This window comes from Polypterus senegalus, chromosome 13, assembly GCF_016835505.1.
Source record: "Polypterus senegalus isolate Bchr_013 chromosome 13, ASM1683550v1, whole genome shotgun sequence".
NCBI classification, from domain to species: Eukaryota; Metazoa; Chordata; class Cladistia; order Polypteriformes; family Polypteridae; genus Polypterus; species Polypterus senegalus.
In genome coordinates, this window is record NC_053166.1 from 107,450,381 (window position 1) to 107,469,042 (window position 18,662).

The 18,662-nt window shown below is 38.9% G+C and overlaps 1 protein-coding gene across 1 annotated transcript in view; it reads right to left on the bottom strand.

Annotated features, from left to right (window-relative positions):
* Positions 1–443: 443 nt before the first annotated feature.
* Positions 444–18,662, bottom strand: part of mis18a (MIS18 kinetochore protein A) — a 120,346-nt gene continuing 102,127 nt past the window's right edge. Inside the window, exon 5 of the mRNA XM_039775003.1 lies at positions 444–657. Coding sequence (XP_039630937.1) covers positions 583–657 — 75 coding nt within the window. The 3' untranslated portion in view covers positions 444–582. The remainder of the gene's footprint in view (positions 658–18,662) is intronic.

Genomic DNA, 18,662 nt, shown 5'->3' on the forward strand with positions numbered 1-18,662 from the left:
CAGAATCTAAGACCTCAGATGAAGCTTTCAATTAACCAGACTACACTTCCATCCTCACCTGCAAGTGGCCGAAATGAAATTCCAGTGCAGGGCTGCTGGGCTCACTGAACCTGACAGAGTGAAGAGGTCAGCAATTTGAGGCGACCTTGGAGTAGAACTGCTACTTCTCCAGATCAACAACAGCTAGCTGAGATGGTTTGAGGATGCAACTGGGATACCCGGGTGCTCACAAAACATGCTGTAACAGATAATGTTTCTCAACTGGCTGAGAACAACTGGGAAGTCCCCTGAAAAACCAGGGAAAAGCTGCTGAGTATATCAGTGGCCTGATCTGTACAACTCAGCATTTTGCCACTTTTACTTTCATCAGAAAAAGTAAACAGAAAATGATGTAATGATGATATGCATTACAAAAACCTTTAAGTGCTATAATGCTGTAGAAATTAATTTCAAAACTGGTTTATTCAAAGCAGACGTTTAAGTACATTTAAATAGACAAAACATTTTTGGGTGTAAATATAAAAGAACTTCAACAGTAGAAATTTAAAACTAATCAGGACAGTATCTTCAAATCAAAAACACTTAATTTTTAAAGAGCATGAAATCTGACTCCAAAGCAGACAGTCGGGAATCCAACGCAAGAAGCACTTCTTTCATCTATAAAAGAACATAAATACACCATTAATGTCAAGTCAAAACCTTCCATCTTCCTTTAATTATTTTGAACCTGTTTTTTCAGTAAAGTATCATAAAGAATTGGCATCAATGCAGGCAAGTTCTGCACTAACTCTGGATGTAAATAAAGTCTAGATCAGGGGTAGTCAATTATGATTTAAGGAGGCCCGGAAAGAGAAAATTTCCTCATGTACAGGTCTGCAGCATCATCATGTTTAAGTTGCATTATAATTTTTACAACTAATTTATATATTTTGAAGTAGCATCGCCATTGTATCAACATCTGCACTGTGTGAAGTCAATGACTCAAATCAAACGAAGAAAGTTCAATGCCATTTCAACAATATTTATTTTCAGTGCAACTCTGGAGGGCTACATACAATAAAATAAGAAAAAATAAATAACAGTAAAAGTAAGTAAAAGCAAGGTAACTTTGACATTCAACTGAGAATTACAAATAAGTACTTTTATAATAATAACAAGTTTTAATGTTTCAACAAAAAAAAGACTTGGCCTCATAAAAATAAAATATATAAGAGTTTTTAATATGTGCACAACTGAACAGGCATAACCAGTTTCACAGTAAATCTGATCATCTTTAAATAACTGAACGTATCTCCTCCTCCTTCTTTCCCTCATATCCCACTGCCTACTTTCTCTTGTTCAGTGAGAGAAATGAGCTATTGCTTGGTCTGCCAGGATTTGAAATCTGGGCTGGAATGGTGTCAGTGTCATTCTCATGCATGTGTTGTCATCACTGAATGTTTTTTGTGATGTCCCAAAATCCACGCATCTCTGAGGGAAGACTCGAGTTGTTGGCCAGTAAATGAATGTGTTAAAATCCTCATTGACCAATCGTTAGTTGGCTTTAAGATTGCTTGTTTTCTGTAGCCTAACTAGCTAATTTAGTGGGTAACTTTTCTCAAATATAATTTTGTGCTTAGTTTCATAGTGGTGTTTCACATTACCACTTTTAACCACTGCCACCGTCTCACAGCAGATGAGACACGCCGGTTTAAAGCTTCCCATGGGAAGTATGAACATAAACGCCTCGATCTATTCCGGATTAAAAGCCCGGTTTTCAGTGTCAAGCTTCCGCCGTTTATCAAAAGCCATGGCACATTGACTATTTCGTCACTTTTGTCTTCTCAGTCCTGTATATTTTTCTCCCCACGTCAATGCCGCTGCCACAAAAGTGCCAGCTGTTTTCACTCAGAATGCAGGTTTTCACTCCTCTATTCAGTGAAGGCCCGTCCTGCTCTTCCTGTAATTGGCCGACATTCTTGCCTTTACTTTGACCAATATCAGTCTTCATGCTTAAACCTAACCAACTCGAACCCACGAAGGAAACAAGTATTGGCCAATCAGAGACATGTAGGAGGTCCCTTTCACTGAGTAGCAGTGTAGAAACACTGTCTGAAAAGAGTCGCCGGTAAAAATATAATCTCCGCCAAAACTAAATAAAACTCAATGATATGTCTGGGTCCGGACAAAACAGAGTCTGGGTCCAGACCCGGACCGCCGATTAGTGACCTGTGGTCTAGATCAAGGGAACACAGTATACACAGGAATAACAGGCAAAGTTCACACAAAACCATTGTAAATGAAAACCACAACTTTTTAAATACATAAGGGGACAGGTTACAGAAAGCGTTACAGTATCTTATGAAATTATTACAGTTTTAGATATACTTATATGCTGCATCCAGTTCATCTCAATTTTCACTAGTGGACTTGAATACTGTATGTAATTCACCATATAACTGAAAGAACTTTGCTGGGTGAACATTTTTAAAAATTACTTTGACGAGACATGATATAGGTTACAAAGTTGTATCCACTGAGACCAGAGGTATCAGTGACATTGTGCAATATTACCATCCTCACATTATTCCACTATGACTTTTTTTCCAGCTAGGAAATATAAATGCAGTTTCCTAATTTAAAAAAAAAATACAAAAAAGTTAACTCATTTCAAGTAAAACTAACATCAGCAAAATTTCACTGAAATGTTATTTCAATTGTTCTGTTACTAGCCTATATTTAATAGTTAAGGTTTCTTAATAACATATTAACTTCAGTTTTAATGCTGTCTACCAGTTAAGACCCCAACTTTAAAATACTACTCTGAATGCATAAACAACTCTAATTTCTTGCTGCCCTCCCCAGGGCTATCCAACAAATATCTATCCAAAAGCATAACTGTGACTAAAATTATGCAGTTTTACCAACCACTCTTATAGCAATTCTTTTATACCTGAAATATTATTTCTAATAGACCAACACAATGAAACATGCACATTAAAATACGCACACATCTACAAACTTAATATTGGGCACCAGTAAGCTGGTGACCCAGACCTTCCCTATGCATTTTATAATGTACTAGCCAACCCGCGGCGTACCATACCCGCATAATCAGGCTGTTTTTTTTATGATTTTTAAGCACAGGGAGAAAATTAACATTTGAAAAATCAGTAATGTAATAAATCAGCAAGAACAGCAACGTTGTAATAATGCACGGAACGAACCAACATACAATCGTCCGTGCGGTGCTCAGGCGCGGAGGGTGGAACGGGAGGAGAGGAGAAGGACGTCCATTCCGCTCCCTCCGTCATGCTAGTGTGCTGATTTCTCGTTCAGTATGCACTGCTTGCTCATGTGCCCACCTCCAACTCGTCACTCGAGTCGTTGTCGTCTTTGCACAGTCCAGATGCACCTGTGAATCACGTAGACTTTTCATTGCTCTGTGCGGTTTTGGCTGCCGTTCTATATATAATCCACCAAGACTCCCGACCACGGTAGTAGCGATGTGGGAGGGGGATGTGTACAAAGTGCAGGAGCATCTAAGAAGACGCATGTTTGTCGCAGAAGCAAATTGCTGTATATAGCAGTAAAACAGTTTGCTATGGTGCATGCGGTCGTGTGTCGTAACCGAAAATTCGGTTTTTAAAGACTGCTTACTTCATTGTGTTTTAACTTCAGTTGTAAAGGAATTTTTAAGGAATTTGTTTTAAGGATCCCATGGGATACCCCTCGCAAACCGTTTTACACGCTGCATATGGCGATTCACCTCCGCGAGAAACATGCCTCTATGAACAGTCAACGTGGGTCTGAGGTGCATGTGGCCTTTACGACAGACGAATATAAATGACGCCGTTTTTCTGTGTTGACGCATCCGAGTTGGTGGGTGTGGCTCTGCGAAGTTGTCGTCGTATCCAATGGTCTTGTAGTTGGTGGGCGTGGCTCCTTCCTGTGTCGCCATAGGTGTCTTACTTGTCGGCTTAGTGAATCCACGCCTCTTCCGGCGTGCTTTCCATGGGTGTCTTGCCTTAGTGAATTATATATATAGACTAGCTGAAATACCTAGTGTTGCCCGGGAGGAAAATAAAGTGTTTTTTTTTTTTTTTTTAAATTGTGAACATGATTAAAAAACTTTAAAAATAAAAATAAATTAACAAACAATAAAGACTCACTAATGTCCTTGTCTTGTGTGTATGTTATCATCCAGTTGGCGCTTGGAACCGCCAACTCTATTTAATTTCAAAAGCAGCAGGGGAGCAGTGCTGCTTAATCATAAGAATGCTGGCAGTCGCCTGCTATATGTGAACTGTGCAAGTCGCACGGGATCCTACAAAGTATTGAAATCATCAGAACTACTCTGGGCATCTCTCTGTTATAAGGATCATTTTGCTGGCGTGCTCAAATCGTTTTTGCATTAGCAGCTAAGCAACTGTCTTTCTTAGGTGGTTTCCTTTTGCCCGTGTGCTGGCCTCGCTTGCGTTTCCTCAGAGCTGGAGCCCTCACCCCGACTGTACGTCTTACTTCCGGGCCGGACAAACACACACACTTCCACGGGTAGAACTCCATTTAATTTTAAAAGCAACAGGGGCACGGTGGTGCTCAAACATAAAGAACTAGCCGAAGCCCGCCGTAGCATACGGCAGTGTAAGAATAGGAATGGAAAATGGTGAGAAAGGAATTCACTATAACAAAGGCTTAGAAAACCACCATCGCAGTGCAGTAATCCCTCGCTATATCGCGCTTCGACTTTCGCGGCTTCACTCTATCGCGGATTTTAAATGTAAGCACATCTAAATATATATCACGGATTTTTAAGCTGGTTCGCCGCTTTCTGCGGACAATGTGTCTTTTAATTTATGCTACATGCTTCCTCAGTTTGTTAGCCCAGTTGATTTCATAGAAGAGACGCTATTGGCGGATGGCTTAGAAGCTACCCAATCAGAGCATGTATTACATATTAACTAAAACTCCTCAATGCTAAAAGATATGCTTCCCGCGTGGCTTGTTTTGTTTGCTTCTCTCTGTCTCTCTCACTCTCTCTGCCTGACGGAGGGGGTGTGAGCAGAGGGGGCTGTTTACACAGTAGCTGTTTGCCTAGAAGATAGGACGCTCCTCTACAAAATGCCGCTTTATCGTGGTGCTTCTGTATACTTAAAAGTACGTATTGATTTTTTGATTGTGCTCCTTTGAAGATAAGATATGTTTGCATTCTTTTAATTGTGAGAAAGAACTGCCATCTCTGTCTTGTAATGAAGCACAGTTTAAACGTTTGACTAAAGGGTGTTATTTCATGTCTAGAGGGCTCTAATAATGTTAACAGTGTGGGAGAGTTTATAAGGGCTTAAAATATATAAAAATAACCATACAAACATATGGTTTCTACTTCGCGGAAATTCATTTATCGCGGCAGAGTCTGGAACAGATTAACCGCGATAAACAAGGGTTGACTGTATAACGAAAATAGCAAGGAGCGAAACCAATGCCAATGGTCGAGAGAGTACCTTTCTGTAGCAGGCTATGGAAAACAGACATATATAGATAGACACCACATTCACTGTGTTGCCCAGTCAACACGATAAGTCAGCATGTCTGCCCTATTGCGAGTGGTAAAAGTGCCATTTAAACTAATACAGGTAGACGTGGAAACCGGGTTTTCTGATGAAAAACAATAACGTTTTAAACAGTATTGTTTACATACAACAGATTTTGTCGAATCACTTACATGCAATTATTTATAACCATTTATACACTAAAGTCAACGTGGCTCAGAGGTGCATGTGGACTTTTGCACAGACGAAAGCGACTGAGGCTGTATTTGGTGAGTTGTTGCATGCCTCGAGAGCGACGCTGGACTCGGGAGGACGGTTACAGTTGGCGTGCGTGGCTCTGTCGTGCATATCCCATGACACGGTAGGAGGGTTAGAGTTGGTGGGCGGGGCTCTGTCTTGCTTGCGCTCACTGTCTTGCATGGCCTTAGTGAATTATATATGTAGATGCTAGCAGTCACCTCCAGTTTGCCCTCTGGTGGTCGTTCCAAGTGTCGACAGAATAATAACATGCATACAAGACCGTAAGATCACACCCCCACCCTACCAAGAAGAGGGTGGGTTAGGGCTGATTTTACCATACAGTATTTTTAGTTGACCATTGAGAAACATTTGAACCAAGTTTCATGAAAATCACTCAAGCCGTTCGGACGTGATGCTGGAACATACACACACATTGACTTTTTTATACAGTGTATGTGTATGTGTATATATATATATATATATATATATATATATATATATATATATATATATATATATATATATATATATATATATATATATATATATATATATATAAACGGTTAACGGTATTCTTTTACTTTCTCAAAATGATAACTCATTTAAAGAAACAGATTCTTGATGAGACTTCTCATCCTCTGCACTATGCATTTTTTCTGCAGTTTGAAAAGTAGTACAATCCTACAATGGGTAACACAAATGATACAAGAAACCATTGGCACCTTCATTATTAATGCCATTTAATAACAATGCATAACAAAGTTTTTGCTTCTTGAACACTGTTGGGTGTTTCTTATAGATTTTTGGGTGCTGATCATGAATATCACAATTTACCCATCACGTACTGTTTCAGTTTTGTCATGAGTTTTTCTTATAATTGTATCCAAACATTTTCGCTCCTGTAAGTGACTTTTCAACAACGGTTTGTGCAGCCTGGGCATGTCCAGGCATGGAATCAGGCCAGGTTGGCAGCTGTTCTGTGGAAGTTGACATCCTGGGCACGTCTGAACGAGCTTGACGCGGTCTCAGGATGCTACAGAGGTGGCTTGCATACACTGATCCTGCTCATTTGGTTTATATAGATAGTCAGTGTGTATGTATAGTATCAGTATAGTTAAGCATAGTATCTGTAGCAGTATAACAGTAAGTAAGCTTGATGCTATAGACGTTTTGGTGTCGGGCGATATGTCTCGTCAATGTCGTAACAGCTGCGATACATTCAGCTATATCTGTGGTGAATATACCACCTCAGATACCGCCTATTTGCACCTCAGAGACGTTGGATGTCTGCCCTTGTGAAGTAAGCTCATGATCTGTATTTCAGCTGCAAAATTGGTGATCAAGACAAGGAATGGGTGCCTCATGTGCTGTCAGTCTGAGAGCCTGGCTCAGACGATGCTGTTTGCTGTTCCGATGATATGGCGAGAACAGAAAGACCATGTGACGGACTGTTACTTCTGTTTGACTAATGTGTCTGGTTTCTCTGCCAAAAACAAGAAGTCAATTGAATATCCTAATCTGCCTTCAGCAATGAGACCCGTGCCACATGATAAGTCTTCCAATTCCGAAAACACCAGAGGATTGGACCTTAGACGAACCAGATGAAAAAACTGCAATGCATGGTACTGACAGTGGCCCGGATTTTGAACCGTGCTCATCAGGTGATCCACATCTGATAACACAGTCCGAATTGAGCGATTTGGTCAGAGATTTGGGTCTGTCAAAAGAAAAACCCAAACTGCTGGATTTGAGACTGCAGGAATGGTGTTTGCTGTCACCAGGTTGATGGAAATTTCTATGTTCCGAGGCCGAAATCACGATATAACATTTTTTGCACAAGTCGACAGTCTCTGTTGTGACATTGAAGGATTGTTCTTGGCCTTGGGTTGTGATCAAAACCCGGAAGAGTAGTGTCTCTTCATTGATTCGTCAATGTTAAGCCTGAAAGCTGTTCTGCTACACAATGGCAACGTTTATCCTTCAGTACCTGTTGGCTATGCAACACACATGAGAGAAACATATGAGAATATGAAACTGTTGCTGAAGCATGTCCAGTATAGCAGGTACAACTGGAATATCTGTGGAGATCTTAAAGTCGTTGCTCTGTTACTAGGACTGTAGCTCGGCTATATAAAGTAATGTTGTTTCATCTGCGAATGGGACAGCCATGCCAAAGTGTTGCACTATTCTCGACAGAATTGGCCACTCCGTAAAAACTGAGGCACAACTTGTCAACCTGGCAAACATATTTTTGCCTCCTATTCAAAAAAACCTAGGACTAATGAAGAATTTCATGAAAGCACTGAACAAAGAAGGAGAAGGTTTTCGTTATTTAAGATAGATGTTCCCAAGAATAACTGACGCCAAGATCAAAGAGGGCATTTTTGTTGGCCCCCAGATCAGATATGTTATGAGTGACAAGCGGTTTGAAGATCTGTTAGTTGGGCCAGAAAAAATTGCCTGGAAAGCCTTCAAAGATGTTGTTGATAATTTGCTGGGCAATTACAGACCAAACTACATTCAGTTGGTAGACATACTTCTCAAAGCATACAAGACGAAGTGCAATATGTCACTCAAGATTCATTTCCTCCACTCACACTTGGACTTCTTCCCCGCAAATCTCAATGCTGTCAGTGACGAACATGGTGAAAGGTTTCACCAGGGGCCTCATGCAGAACACCGTGCGCAGAATTCCCACTATAACATGATGTAAGCACAACAGCGGAAATGTGTTAACACACAAAAAAATCCAGATGCATAATTCTGTGCGAATGCCAACTTCCACGTTCTTCCGCTACATAAATCCCGGTCAGCGTGAAAAGTAACGCACATGCACACGCCTGCTGTCCCACCCCGTCTCCTCCCAGAATTACACCTCTTTGAATATGAAAATCAATATAAGCAGCCCTTAAGCTCAGTGTTCTGTGAAAAGGCAATGGCAAAAACATGGGGGGAAATAGAAGAATTTCAGCGAATACCAAGTGTAGGCAAGGAAAAATGTACTATTTACTGTTTACGGTTTAAACAGTGGTATAAACAACAAAAGGAAGTTGATCAAGTGACATAGCGTGTTGGAGAAACTCGAAAGCTCAAGTTCATAAAGTCGCACAGTGCCCGAAATCAAAGTCGCCGTGAAAAGGCGAGTCATAGCCCACCATCTGAGTTTCATATGAAAGCTTATTAGAGTAACAGAGAAAAGAAAAAATAGGCACATAGTGGGGGGAAAAAGCACAAAATGTCAACTTTAATCATGTAGTTTATTTTGTCATTAAAGTAGAACATCATAAACTTCATCTTAAAATCGTTTAATTTACTAGTTTCTCAAATCCCATCGTAACTAAAGTAGCACGTTAAATGCTTTGTTTTGTATTTGATCTTCTATTTGCTCTGTGTGTGTGAATCACTACATGCTTCTGGGCTTTCTCTTCCTCCGACAGGACACACAATCCACTACATTAGTAATATTACAGCTCTCTGAATAATTAAAATACTGACATGTATACTCGATACCATTTTCATGATGATAGGAGTTAAAGCATGTTATTAAACATGGGAACACGGTGGCGCAGTGATTGTTCCTGCCTCACGCAAGATGTTTGCTTTGCCATGTGTGACCTTCGATTAAATAATTTATTGCATCAGTACTGTCTCTTTCAAACGTACTAACCCCCAATTTCTGTCCTTACTTTTTTTTCTCCAAATACCCAATCGCCACACAATCAGCTGTGTAATAGACGTTAAGCCATCTGTAAGCTTAGAACGCCGATTCTTCAAAACTTTTAAGGAACATTGAAATATCTTCGTAGTACATGTTTAATTATTCTATCCTTCCAGTGTCACACCAGTCTCAGCAAACATACAGTGCGAGGCAGGAACAATCCGTGAACGGAGCGTCAGTTCCTTGGTAGTGCAGCGACACCGTGTCCTCACATGTTTAATTATTATCAATATAGATTATTTAAATGAAATTAAAGTTTTATCTGTATAATATAAACAAACATATTTTGCTGCATTTCCTCTTAAAAATGATATCGTCATCATATGTAAATACACGTTTTATAAAGTGACTCAGGTTGTGCAATATTATAACTGTAGTGCAAGTTTACAGGGAGGTGATTGTACTAATAAGTACAAACAGTTCTACAAGGAGCACTTGATGGACTAATTGAATGCGTTGATAGTTCTTGGGATGAAACAGTTTCTGAACCGTGAGGTCTGTACAGAAAAGGTTTTGAAGCATTTGCCATGTGAGAGCAGTTCAAATAGGCAGCATGGCTGTGGCAGCGTGTGCTTGATGCTGTATACCGATAATTCTCTTTCTGATCAGCTGCTCCGAGTGGTGCAGTGATAGTAATATGGAAAAAGATGATCCGCTGTGGCAACCCCTAACGGGAAGCAGCTGAAAGAAGAAAAAGGTGCAATGAGAGTAACAACGCTAAAGCAGCTATATTTGGAATAGTTTGGCCATTCCTTGGACCATTATATTGTTACAGGTTAATTACAATCAGATGCATTATACTGATAAACAATATGCGGTTAATTTCAGTGTATTTATAAAGCCACATCAGGGATGTGGATCTAAAAAAGAAAGGGTAACCATGCAGGAACAGTAGCACTGCTTTGTCACTGGGTGCCGCCAGTCTGCAAAACCGAGCGCAGAACTTGTGTACGCCAGGGTATGAGCTACTGTGGAAATGTGTGTGGTAATACACCAAGTTTAGGTTTTATACATCACAATTTGAACGTGGAAACAGGCTTATGCAACATTTTTGTGCGTATGCACCACTTATACATGAGGCCCCAGGTCATTGCTACGATGGAGAAATGACACCAGGGCAACTGGAATCCATCAATGCTTGCTGACTACTGTTGGACATTGCAACGTGATGCACCAGACATTGAATACAAAAGAAAATCAGGAGCAAAACACTTTTAATGCTGTTTAATTTAATATCTTATGCGAAACATAAACGTGACTAAATACGTTATTGTCAGTAAACATATAAATGTCTATTTCTCAGAGTTCCTATGTGATGCAGTAAAACCTAAACTATATTTGTGCATACTTAGACTTTTCAAAAAAAATGTTGTGCAGTGTATAATTATGGGTAAATAAGGAAGGACTGTTAACATTAACATTTTTCTTTTACCTTACCATATACAGTATCTTCTATTTGTTTTGTTATATTCTAACACACATGACCAAATTAATTTCTCACCTTGACCTTAAAAGGCCACAGGAATCCTTGTAAATTGTTACTGTAATTTGAAAGATTTTCACAATTAAGTGTTTGTACTGGATTTAAATATCTGATTCCAGAATCCACAGGGTTTTTAAATCATACCTACTATAAATCCTGCAGCAAAATATTTTAACTATGTCTATTTTGTGAGTCTAATTCAGTTCGATAACAGCAGCACTTCAGAGTTAAATCAAAGCTGTACTGACATCTTTCCAAAGGCCCCTCTGCCGATCTCTTGATCCAGAAGAAACGAAATAAACTCAAGGGAGTCCAACTAAGATGGACAGAAGAACCCGCCTATTAAAAGACACTGATTTTGTAACTGGAAGTGAAACCCAGTCTATCAAGCCAAAGCTGTGTGCCAGTAGTCTGACAAGGCTGTGAAGCCATGACTTCAAGAGGGAACCTTCAGCATTAAAGCTGTTTGGCCAGAATAAGTAATGCCTTTTTCCTATGAAGTGGCAAAAGACAGCAGAAGGCAAGCCGAAGAAGCAGTAGCACAGCACTGACAAGGATCATGCAGCAAAGAGACCAAGTGCACTCCAACACGTGAAGAATCTTCCACTTGAACTCAGAGCAACAACTCCACACAACATCAGACATCATCCACAGAGACTTGGTATCGTAAAACTATCTGTGTTAAGATAAAGTAAAACTCTAAATACCAGTAACCAGCCAGCCTATTTGTTATATGGTTGTCTGTCTAGTCTATCTGCATCCAGTATATGCAGCTATCACATTTCAATAATCCTTGTGTTTATCAATAAATTGTGATAAGAAACAGAATAATACAAGTGTGCCTCAGTAACTTGCTATAAGTCTAAAGACCAGAGACCCGTCTCTGACAAAATACAGAAAGGTGAGGTAAACGAAGTAAGAGCCTTGCTGAGTTTTTGAATTAATTACCGGTATTACCGAAGGCAAAACTGATAATTAATTAACCAATTTAAAAATTAATTTTTTTATTCTTACATTATTATGTCATCCTCCTGGGTGACTGTCATATTGATTATTAATCAATCAAAAATTCTACAGCCCGTTACTCTTTTTTCACTTTACATGCTTCCTTTGGGTACTATCATTAGAAAACATAACATTAATTTTGACTCATATGCAGATGACATTCAAACATAACTTTCTATTATACAAAAATACATTTATCCAGTGCTATACTTACTTAATTGCATCTTTATGTAGCCTTCAGTTATTTCAAAATTTTGCTACAAGAATTATTACAAGAACCAGAAAATATGAACACAACTTATGTTATCATGAATTACAAACCACAGCGAACATTGAGACCTCAAGATGCTAATCTACTTATGATTCCAAGAATTAATAAAATAATAGTCAGAGGTCAAGCTTTTAGTTACAGGGCTACGAAGCTGTGGAATAATTTGCCTGCTAATATAAGAGATGCTAAAGAGAAGCTAAAATTGCCGTTATCAGTTGTGGCAGATGCCTGGGGGGGCAAGCCGACCGGGACGCCTTGGAGGACCGTAAGAGGGTGTACGCCCACCTCAGACCACGTGGGGGTGACCACCCTGGTTGCTATGGGGACCACGGGTACAGAGCTTTGAAGCTCGACCCTGTAGGGGCCCATGGTCACTGCCAGGGTGTGCTCCAATGCCTTGGGGACCCTGGATCTCAGCACTTCTGCCACAACCAGAAGTGCTGGGGGGGAAGAAGTGCAGGGACACCCGGAGTGCTTCCGGGGATACAGCCGGCACTTCCGCCTCCCTTCAGACAATGGCTAGATTCGGGAGAGAGGAGAGATGGGTGGAGAGGAGTGAAGGTGGCCTGAAGAAGTGAGGCATTTTGTTGTGGCCAGGACTTTGGTGGCTTTGAGGTGCATTATTGTAAATATGACTGTAAATAAATGTGTGTTGGGTGACATCAACGTGTCCGCCTGTCTGTGTCCGGGCCGGCTTCCACACAGTTCAGGAGCTCTGTAGCACAGTTAACTGAAGCTTAGTAATTATTTTGGACATTGTAATTAGCGCTGCAACAATGGAAAGAGAGAGACAGACACACACGTAGACCATCACAGGTACTGGGATCCACAAGTTTGCGAAGTGCCTCTGTCTGGTACGATATCTTTCTTTAATTTTGACTACAGCATCACTATATGAAATCACAACAGCAATGTAATGGTGTGGGTCGGCTCCTGGCTCCCTCTTCTATTATGGGGGCCTCTTGAACCCATTACCATCAGTACTGTAACCGAAATGAGCTTGGTGGATGAGGACAAACCACACTTAGAGTTAAGGGGATGGTATAAAAGTGATGAGTGCTTTTATAAAAAAACAAAAAAACAACAAGTGTTCAAAAAGTGCAGCGCTTCAAGATATTCTAAAAATAAATAATCCAATTAAAAACAAGGTGAAGTGGAGGTTAAAATCAAACTAAATAAATCTATTAACAATGAGGTTAAAATCAGGCAGGAAACTGCCCTTACTAAAAAGCTCGGTGTCATCTTCCTCACTGGTGGCTCCTCTGATTATCCCATATGGGCCTTGCAGCAGAGGAGTCGCCTTACTGACAGTGGCAGCTAACCTTCCACAGGTCCAGGCCTCTGCTGTCCTATGACTATGGTAAGGCTCCCTCTCTAGACTTAGGCTTGGGTCCCCAGTGGCGCTCACTTTAGAGCTCTCCTCCCAAGCCTATTTGACCCCCGCTGCCTTCCCGATCTTCTATGGTGAGCTGTTCCTTTTAGCACATATCACAATAGTTCTCGGAGTTGCTCAGCCAGAGTAATCACTCTTTCAGCCCCCAGGTGTCATCCACTTGCTCTGCTCAATGGGGTTCTCCTTTCTAGCTGCCTGCCATCTTGCTCAAGCCTGCTCTCTCAGCTAATTATTGCTAAGCTTTTGAGGCAGCAACTTCATTAACATATTTTATCCCTTATGGAAACAGCAACATTTCAGGAGTGACATTTTTATTGGACCAACAGAACCAATTTAATGTGCAAAATAGGCAGGTGCATAAATTTGGGTGACCCAAAGGAATAATCCATCAATATTTAGTAGAGCCTCCTTTAGTTGAAATAACAGCCTGTAGACACCTCCTATAGCCAGTGACAAGTCCTTGAATTCTGGCTGGTGGTATTTTGGACCATTCTTCCATACAAAATGCCTCCAGTTCAGTCAGGTTTGATGGCTTCCAAGTGTGGACAGCCTGCTTCAACTCAATCCATATATTTTCAATGATGTTCAGGTCTGGGGACTGGGATAGCCATTCTAGAACATTGTACTTGTGCATCTGCATGAATTCCTTGGTAGATTTTGAACAGTGCTTTGGATCATTGTGGTGCTGAAACATCCAACCCTGGCATAACTTCAACTTTGTGACTGATTCTTGAACATTCTTGTCAAGAATTTGCCGATACTGAGAGGAATTCATGCGGCCCTCAACTTTAACAAGGTTTCCAGTACCTGCGCTAGCCACACAGCCCCATAACATGATGGCATTTTTATTACTCTTTACTTTAATTTTTTTTTTTTGTATCAGAATACTACTGTTGGATTATGTGAATTTCCCCTTGGGATTAATAAAGTATCTATCAATCTATCAATGTCACCATCAGCAGCCAGATGTTCTTGTAGCTCTCTGGAGGTCACCTGTGACCATTCTAACCAGCCTATGGCTGTGCCTTTCAGATATTTTTCTTGGCCTCCCACATCTTTCCTTCACAAGGACTGTTCATGTGGCCTTCCATTTCCTAACTACATTTCTGACTATGGAGACACAGTCCAAAACTTTGTGATCATTTCCGGTACCCTTCTGCTAATTCAAAACGAAAAATTAATCTTAGTTTTTAGGGCAGTAGAGAGTTCTTTAGAGGTTCCCATGTTGCACTCTCTAAGACAGAAACCAAGGACAAGCACAACTAGCAATTACCAATGTTAAATAACCTTTTTAATGATTGGTTGCATCTGCCTTTGTAGTTTAAGGTCTAATGAGCTCATCAAAGCAATTCTGTGCTGCAATGACTACAGGTATTCAAATTAATGCAATTAAAAACGGGGACAAAACTTTTGCACATCCCATTTTTTTTCATTTTATTTTATTTCATACAACTCAATAATGCAACACTGAGAATTTTGGTTTGATAAATATCCCTTTGTCTACATTTTTCTAGTAAAAAAAAAAAAGGCATATTGTTGTGATCTTCTTTTATGATGACAGAGCAAATTATCACGCAACCTCAGAGGGGTGCCCAAACTTTTACATAGCACTATAAATAAAATGCATTATTATTATTATTATTATTATTATTATTATCTCTCGTGTTTTCAGCCTGCTTGACGTTTTCTTTAATGTACTTTACAAAGATTCAGTCTTTTTAGAAAAACTGAAATGTGCATTTATTCTTTTGTAAATACAGTATATGACATTATTAAGGATGTCTGTACTAAACTGTAATTTTAAGCTGTGCACACCTGGAGAGAATAGATGTTGCTAATGCAAAAGAAATAGATTCAAATTGAATCCTTAAAAAAATCAATAGCTTGATTTGTAAAAAGTTATATAGTGTAATTACTTCATATGTTATACAAAATACTATAATGTAGTGAACAAATTGCACAGTCAACAACGAGAAAGTAACTTAATGTAAGTAATCAATTTAATGTTCAATCCTCTTTGTTTTTTTCTTAACCTGCTTTCTGTTTTTTTCTTTTCTATTTTTTACACCCTTTCATTATAACCCTGCTTGGAACTGCTGTTGCAGACACACTTCACCTAAGCATAAGCTCATTTAATTTATCTTGTATCTCTCTACTCCATCTTGTGGATGGAAAAAGGTTGAAAAAACTGCAATTCAAACAAAGAAAAGATGTGCTGCCTCCAAGATACGCTGGAGGATACAAGCTGATAGCGCACGCAAAATGGCTTTTGCTTAAGATTCAAAATCAGTAATTTCTCTTCAAAATAAAACAGAAAGAGAGTTGCTGTGCATTTTATTCCATAATGGTATTCAACGGAGTTTAAATGGAGAAATCTCAGTCCAGGTCAAAACTAACAGGACAGTGGGGACAGATGGTATATCAGGATAACCTTTAACATGCAACTGGTCTATAGAAATGCCCTGCGGTGGGCTGGCATCCCCTGCCTGGGGTTTGTTCCTGCCTTGGGCCCTGTGTTGGCTGGGATTGACTCCAGCAGACCCCCGTGACCCTGTGTTAGGATATAGCTGGTTGGATGATGGATGGATGGTCTATAGAAACAGTTAACCATAACACAGATTTCTAATTTTTCCAGGTTTAGAAGTTTAAGGGAATAGGACAGTAGCACTAACCTGTATTCCAGTGCTTAGAATTTGATGAAAGGTATCTACTAACAAAACAAGCAATTTGCTGACTGCACAAACAGAAATGTAGAAGATGCAGTGTTGATTATCTTAATTAAAATCTACTGATTTCTTGATAAGGCCAGCATTTCAGAATACTAAGCCTGAAAAATGTATCCGCTTTTAATACTATTCAACCTCAAATACTGATTCATAAATTGTGTAATATGTTTCAATCAATTCATTAAACTCAACTATATTCTGTAAAAAATGATTCTATAAAAATGAATAAATTTAGAATTTATTCTGTGAAATTCAGGACATCTCAAGGTCGTGTCCTGTCTTCTCTGCTGTTTAAATTGTATACCATTTTTCTATTATGAATTATAAAGATGACACTACAATCCAAATTTTAGTATAATGAATCAGAAATGGGAAAACATTTACACAGAACTGAACGTCAAATTACAGCAGCTCAAAATATTCACGTTTAATTTTTAGTGTGTTTTTGTATATTATACTGAGCACGGAAACACTCTGGTCTTTATTTCAAGTTTTATGTTTATGCGGCTGGTTTATGCATATAATGTTGGGAGATGGAGGTTCAAAAGTGCAGCATACAATCTCCTGTTTGCTATTTGGAAGACTTACACTTTTTTCCATTCTGGTTCCCTTTGCTTGATCGTGCACAAATTCACTCACTCAGTGGGAGAATGGGGAGAATGGGGCTAGCTTGTGATTCGTTTGTGGGATTCAGCTGGTTTCTGTTTGTTTTAAGATCTTCAGACTCATATCAAATTATTAAAAAGGGAGTAATATAAAAAGGAATTTAAATGCTGGTTTGATATAAACTTCATTAAACTAAATAAAAATCTATTTATTCAGCACAGAGCAGACCTTACTCCAAGTGTCTATGGTTCTCTGTGTTTAAAAAAAAAAAAAACTTTCTAATGTTCGTGCAAAATTTATCCTTAACAAGTTTCCAACTGTGTCTCTGCATTCTTGATGAACTCATTTTAAAATAACAGTCTCGATCCTCTGGACTAATTCCCTTCATAATTTTAAACACTGCAATCATATCACCTCTTAATCTTCTTTTGCTTAAACTGTATAGGCTCAGCTCTTTTAATCTTTCTTCACATTTCATCCCCTTTAGCCCTGGAATCAGTCTAGTCACACTTCTCTGGACCTTTTCTAGCGCTCATATATGAACTCGCTATTGGAGAGGTACTTACAAATATTCATCAGTACAAGACTAATCTATAGGAAAAAAGAATTCACAATCCCCAAATTTGACATTTGCATAATTAATATGGGAACAAAAATACATATTTGAATAAAAAGTAAATAATATACAGAAAACGTTTAGAGCCAAGTGTCATGCAATTTGTCATTAACTACTGTATAATAAAGCTGTCTGGCTGAGAAGCTTGACAAATCAAAATTTAAAGAAACTGCAGCAGGTTTCCAGATAGGCAGACAAATGTGTTAAAGCACAAGTGTATGTATGAGGGCAATTCTGAAGAAACTACAAATTGTCTCTAGCGATAACAGCAAGTTCATTATATTAGCACTTGAAACTGAGCAGGTCAGTTGTTCAGAAACTATGCAAGACTGTATAATTTTAAGTCTTAGGTGGTATATTTTACACAAAACCTCAGATTTACAGTGTACTGGGTGTTTTTTTTTTAACTCAATCCTGCTGCAAGTTTATATCAATGCTTCATCTTAACAATTCTCCTGAGGCATCCACTAAACAATAGGGTACATATTTATTGTACATGATGCATCTGTCTTCACTGTCAGCTTTTCAAAGTGGCATGCTATTAGGAGACAATTCATGTGCCCACACGATACAGGTAACTAAGTATAAGTTTCATTTAAATATCACTTTAAAAAGTAAAACATGGGTTTGAAAACATGCTCACTTGCAAAGAATAAATGTATATTAAATATGCAGATACCTTTAGCTCTGTTACTCAGCTTTGGTGCAACATCATAAGTACAAACAATGTGCTGCCTGATAAAATCTCAGTCATGCAATATGCCTCTAAGCTGGTTACATATCAACAACAATATACTTTTCTGCATAATAATTTGAAGTTGCAAGTTACCTTTTCAAGTGAAATAGAAAAATGAGTCAGAGTGCTATAAACTACAACAGTATTGATGTTGGCTAACAATGGAAATGAATTCAGATACTGTTTATTATATTTTTTAAATCTGTCAGGGGCATATTTAAATTATTTCATTTTTAATTAGATAAACAATTTTTGCTGAAAATTCCTTTGTGTGTTTCATGTTTGTTATTATTTGTAAAAATGTTCTTGATATGATTGTAGTTTATCATTCAGTTTTATT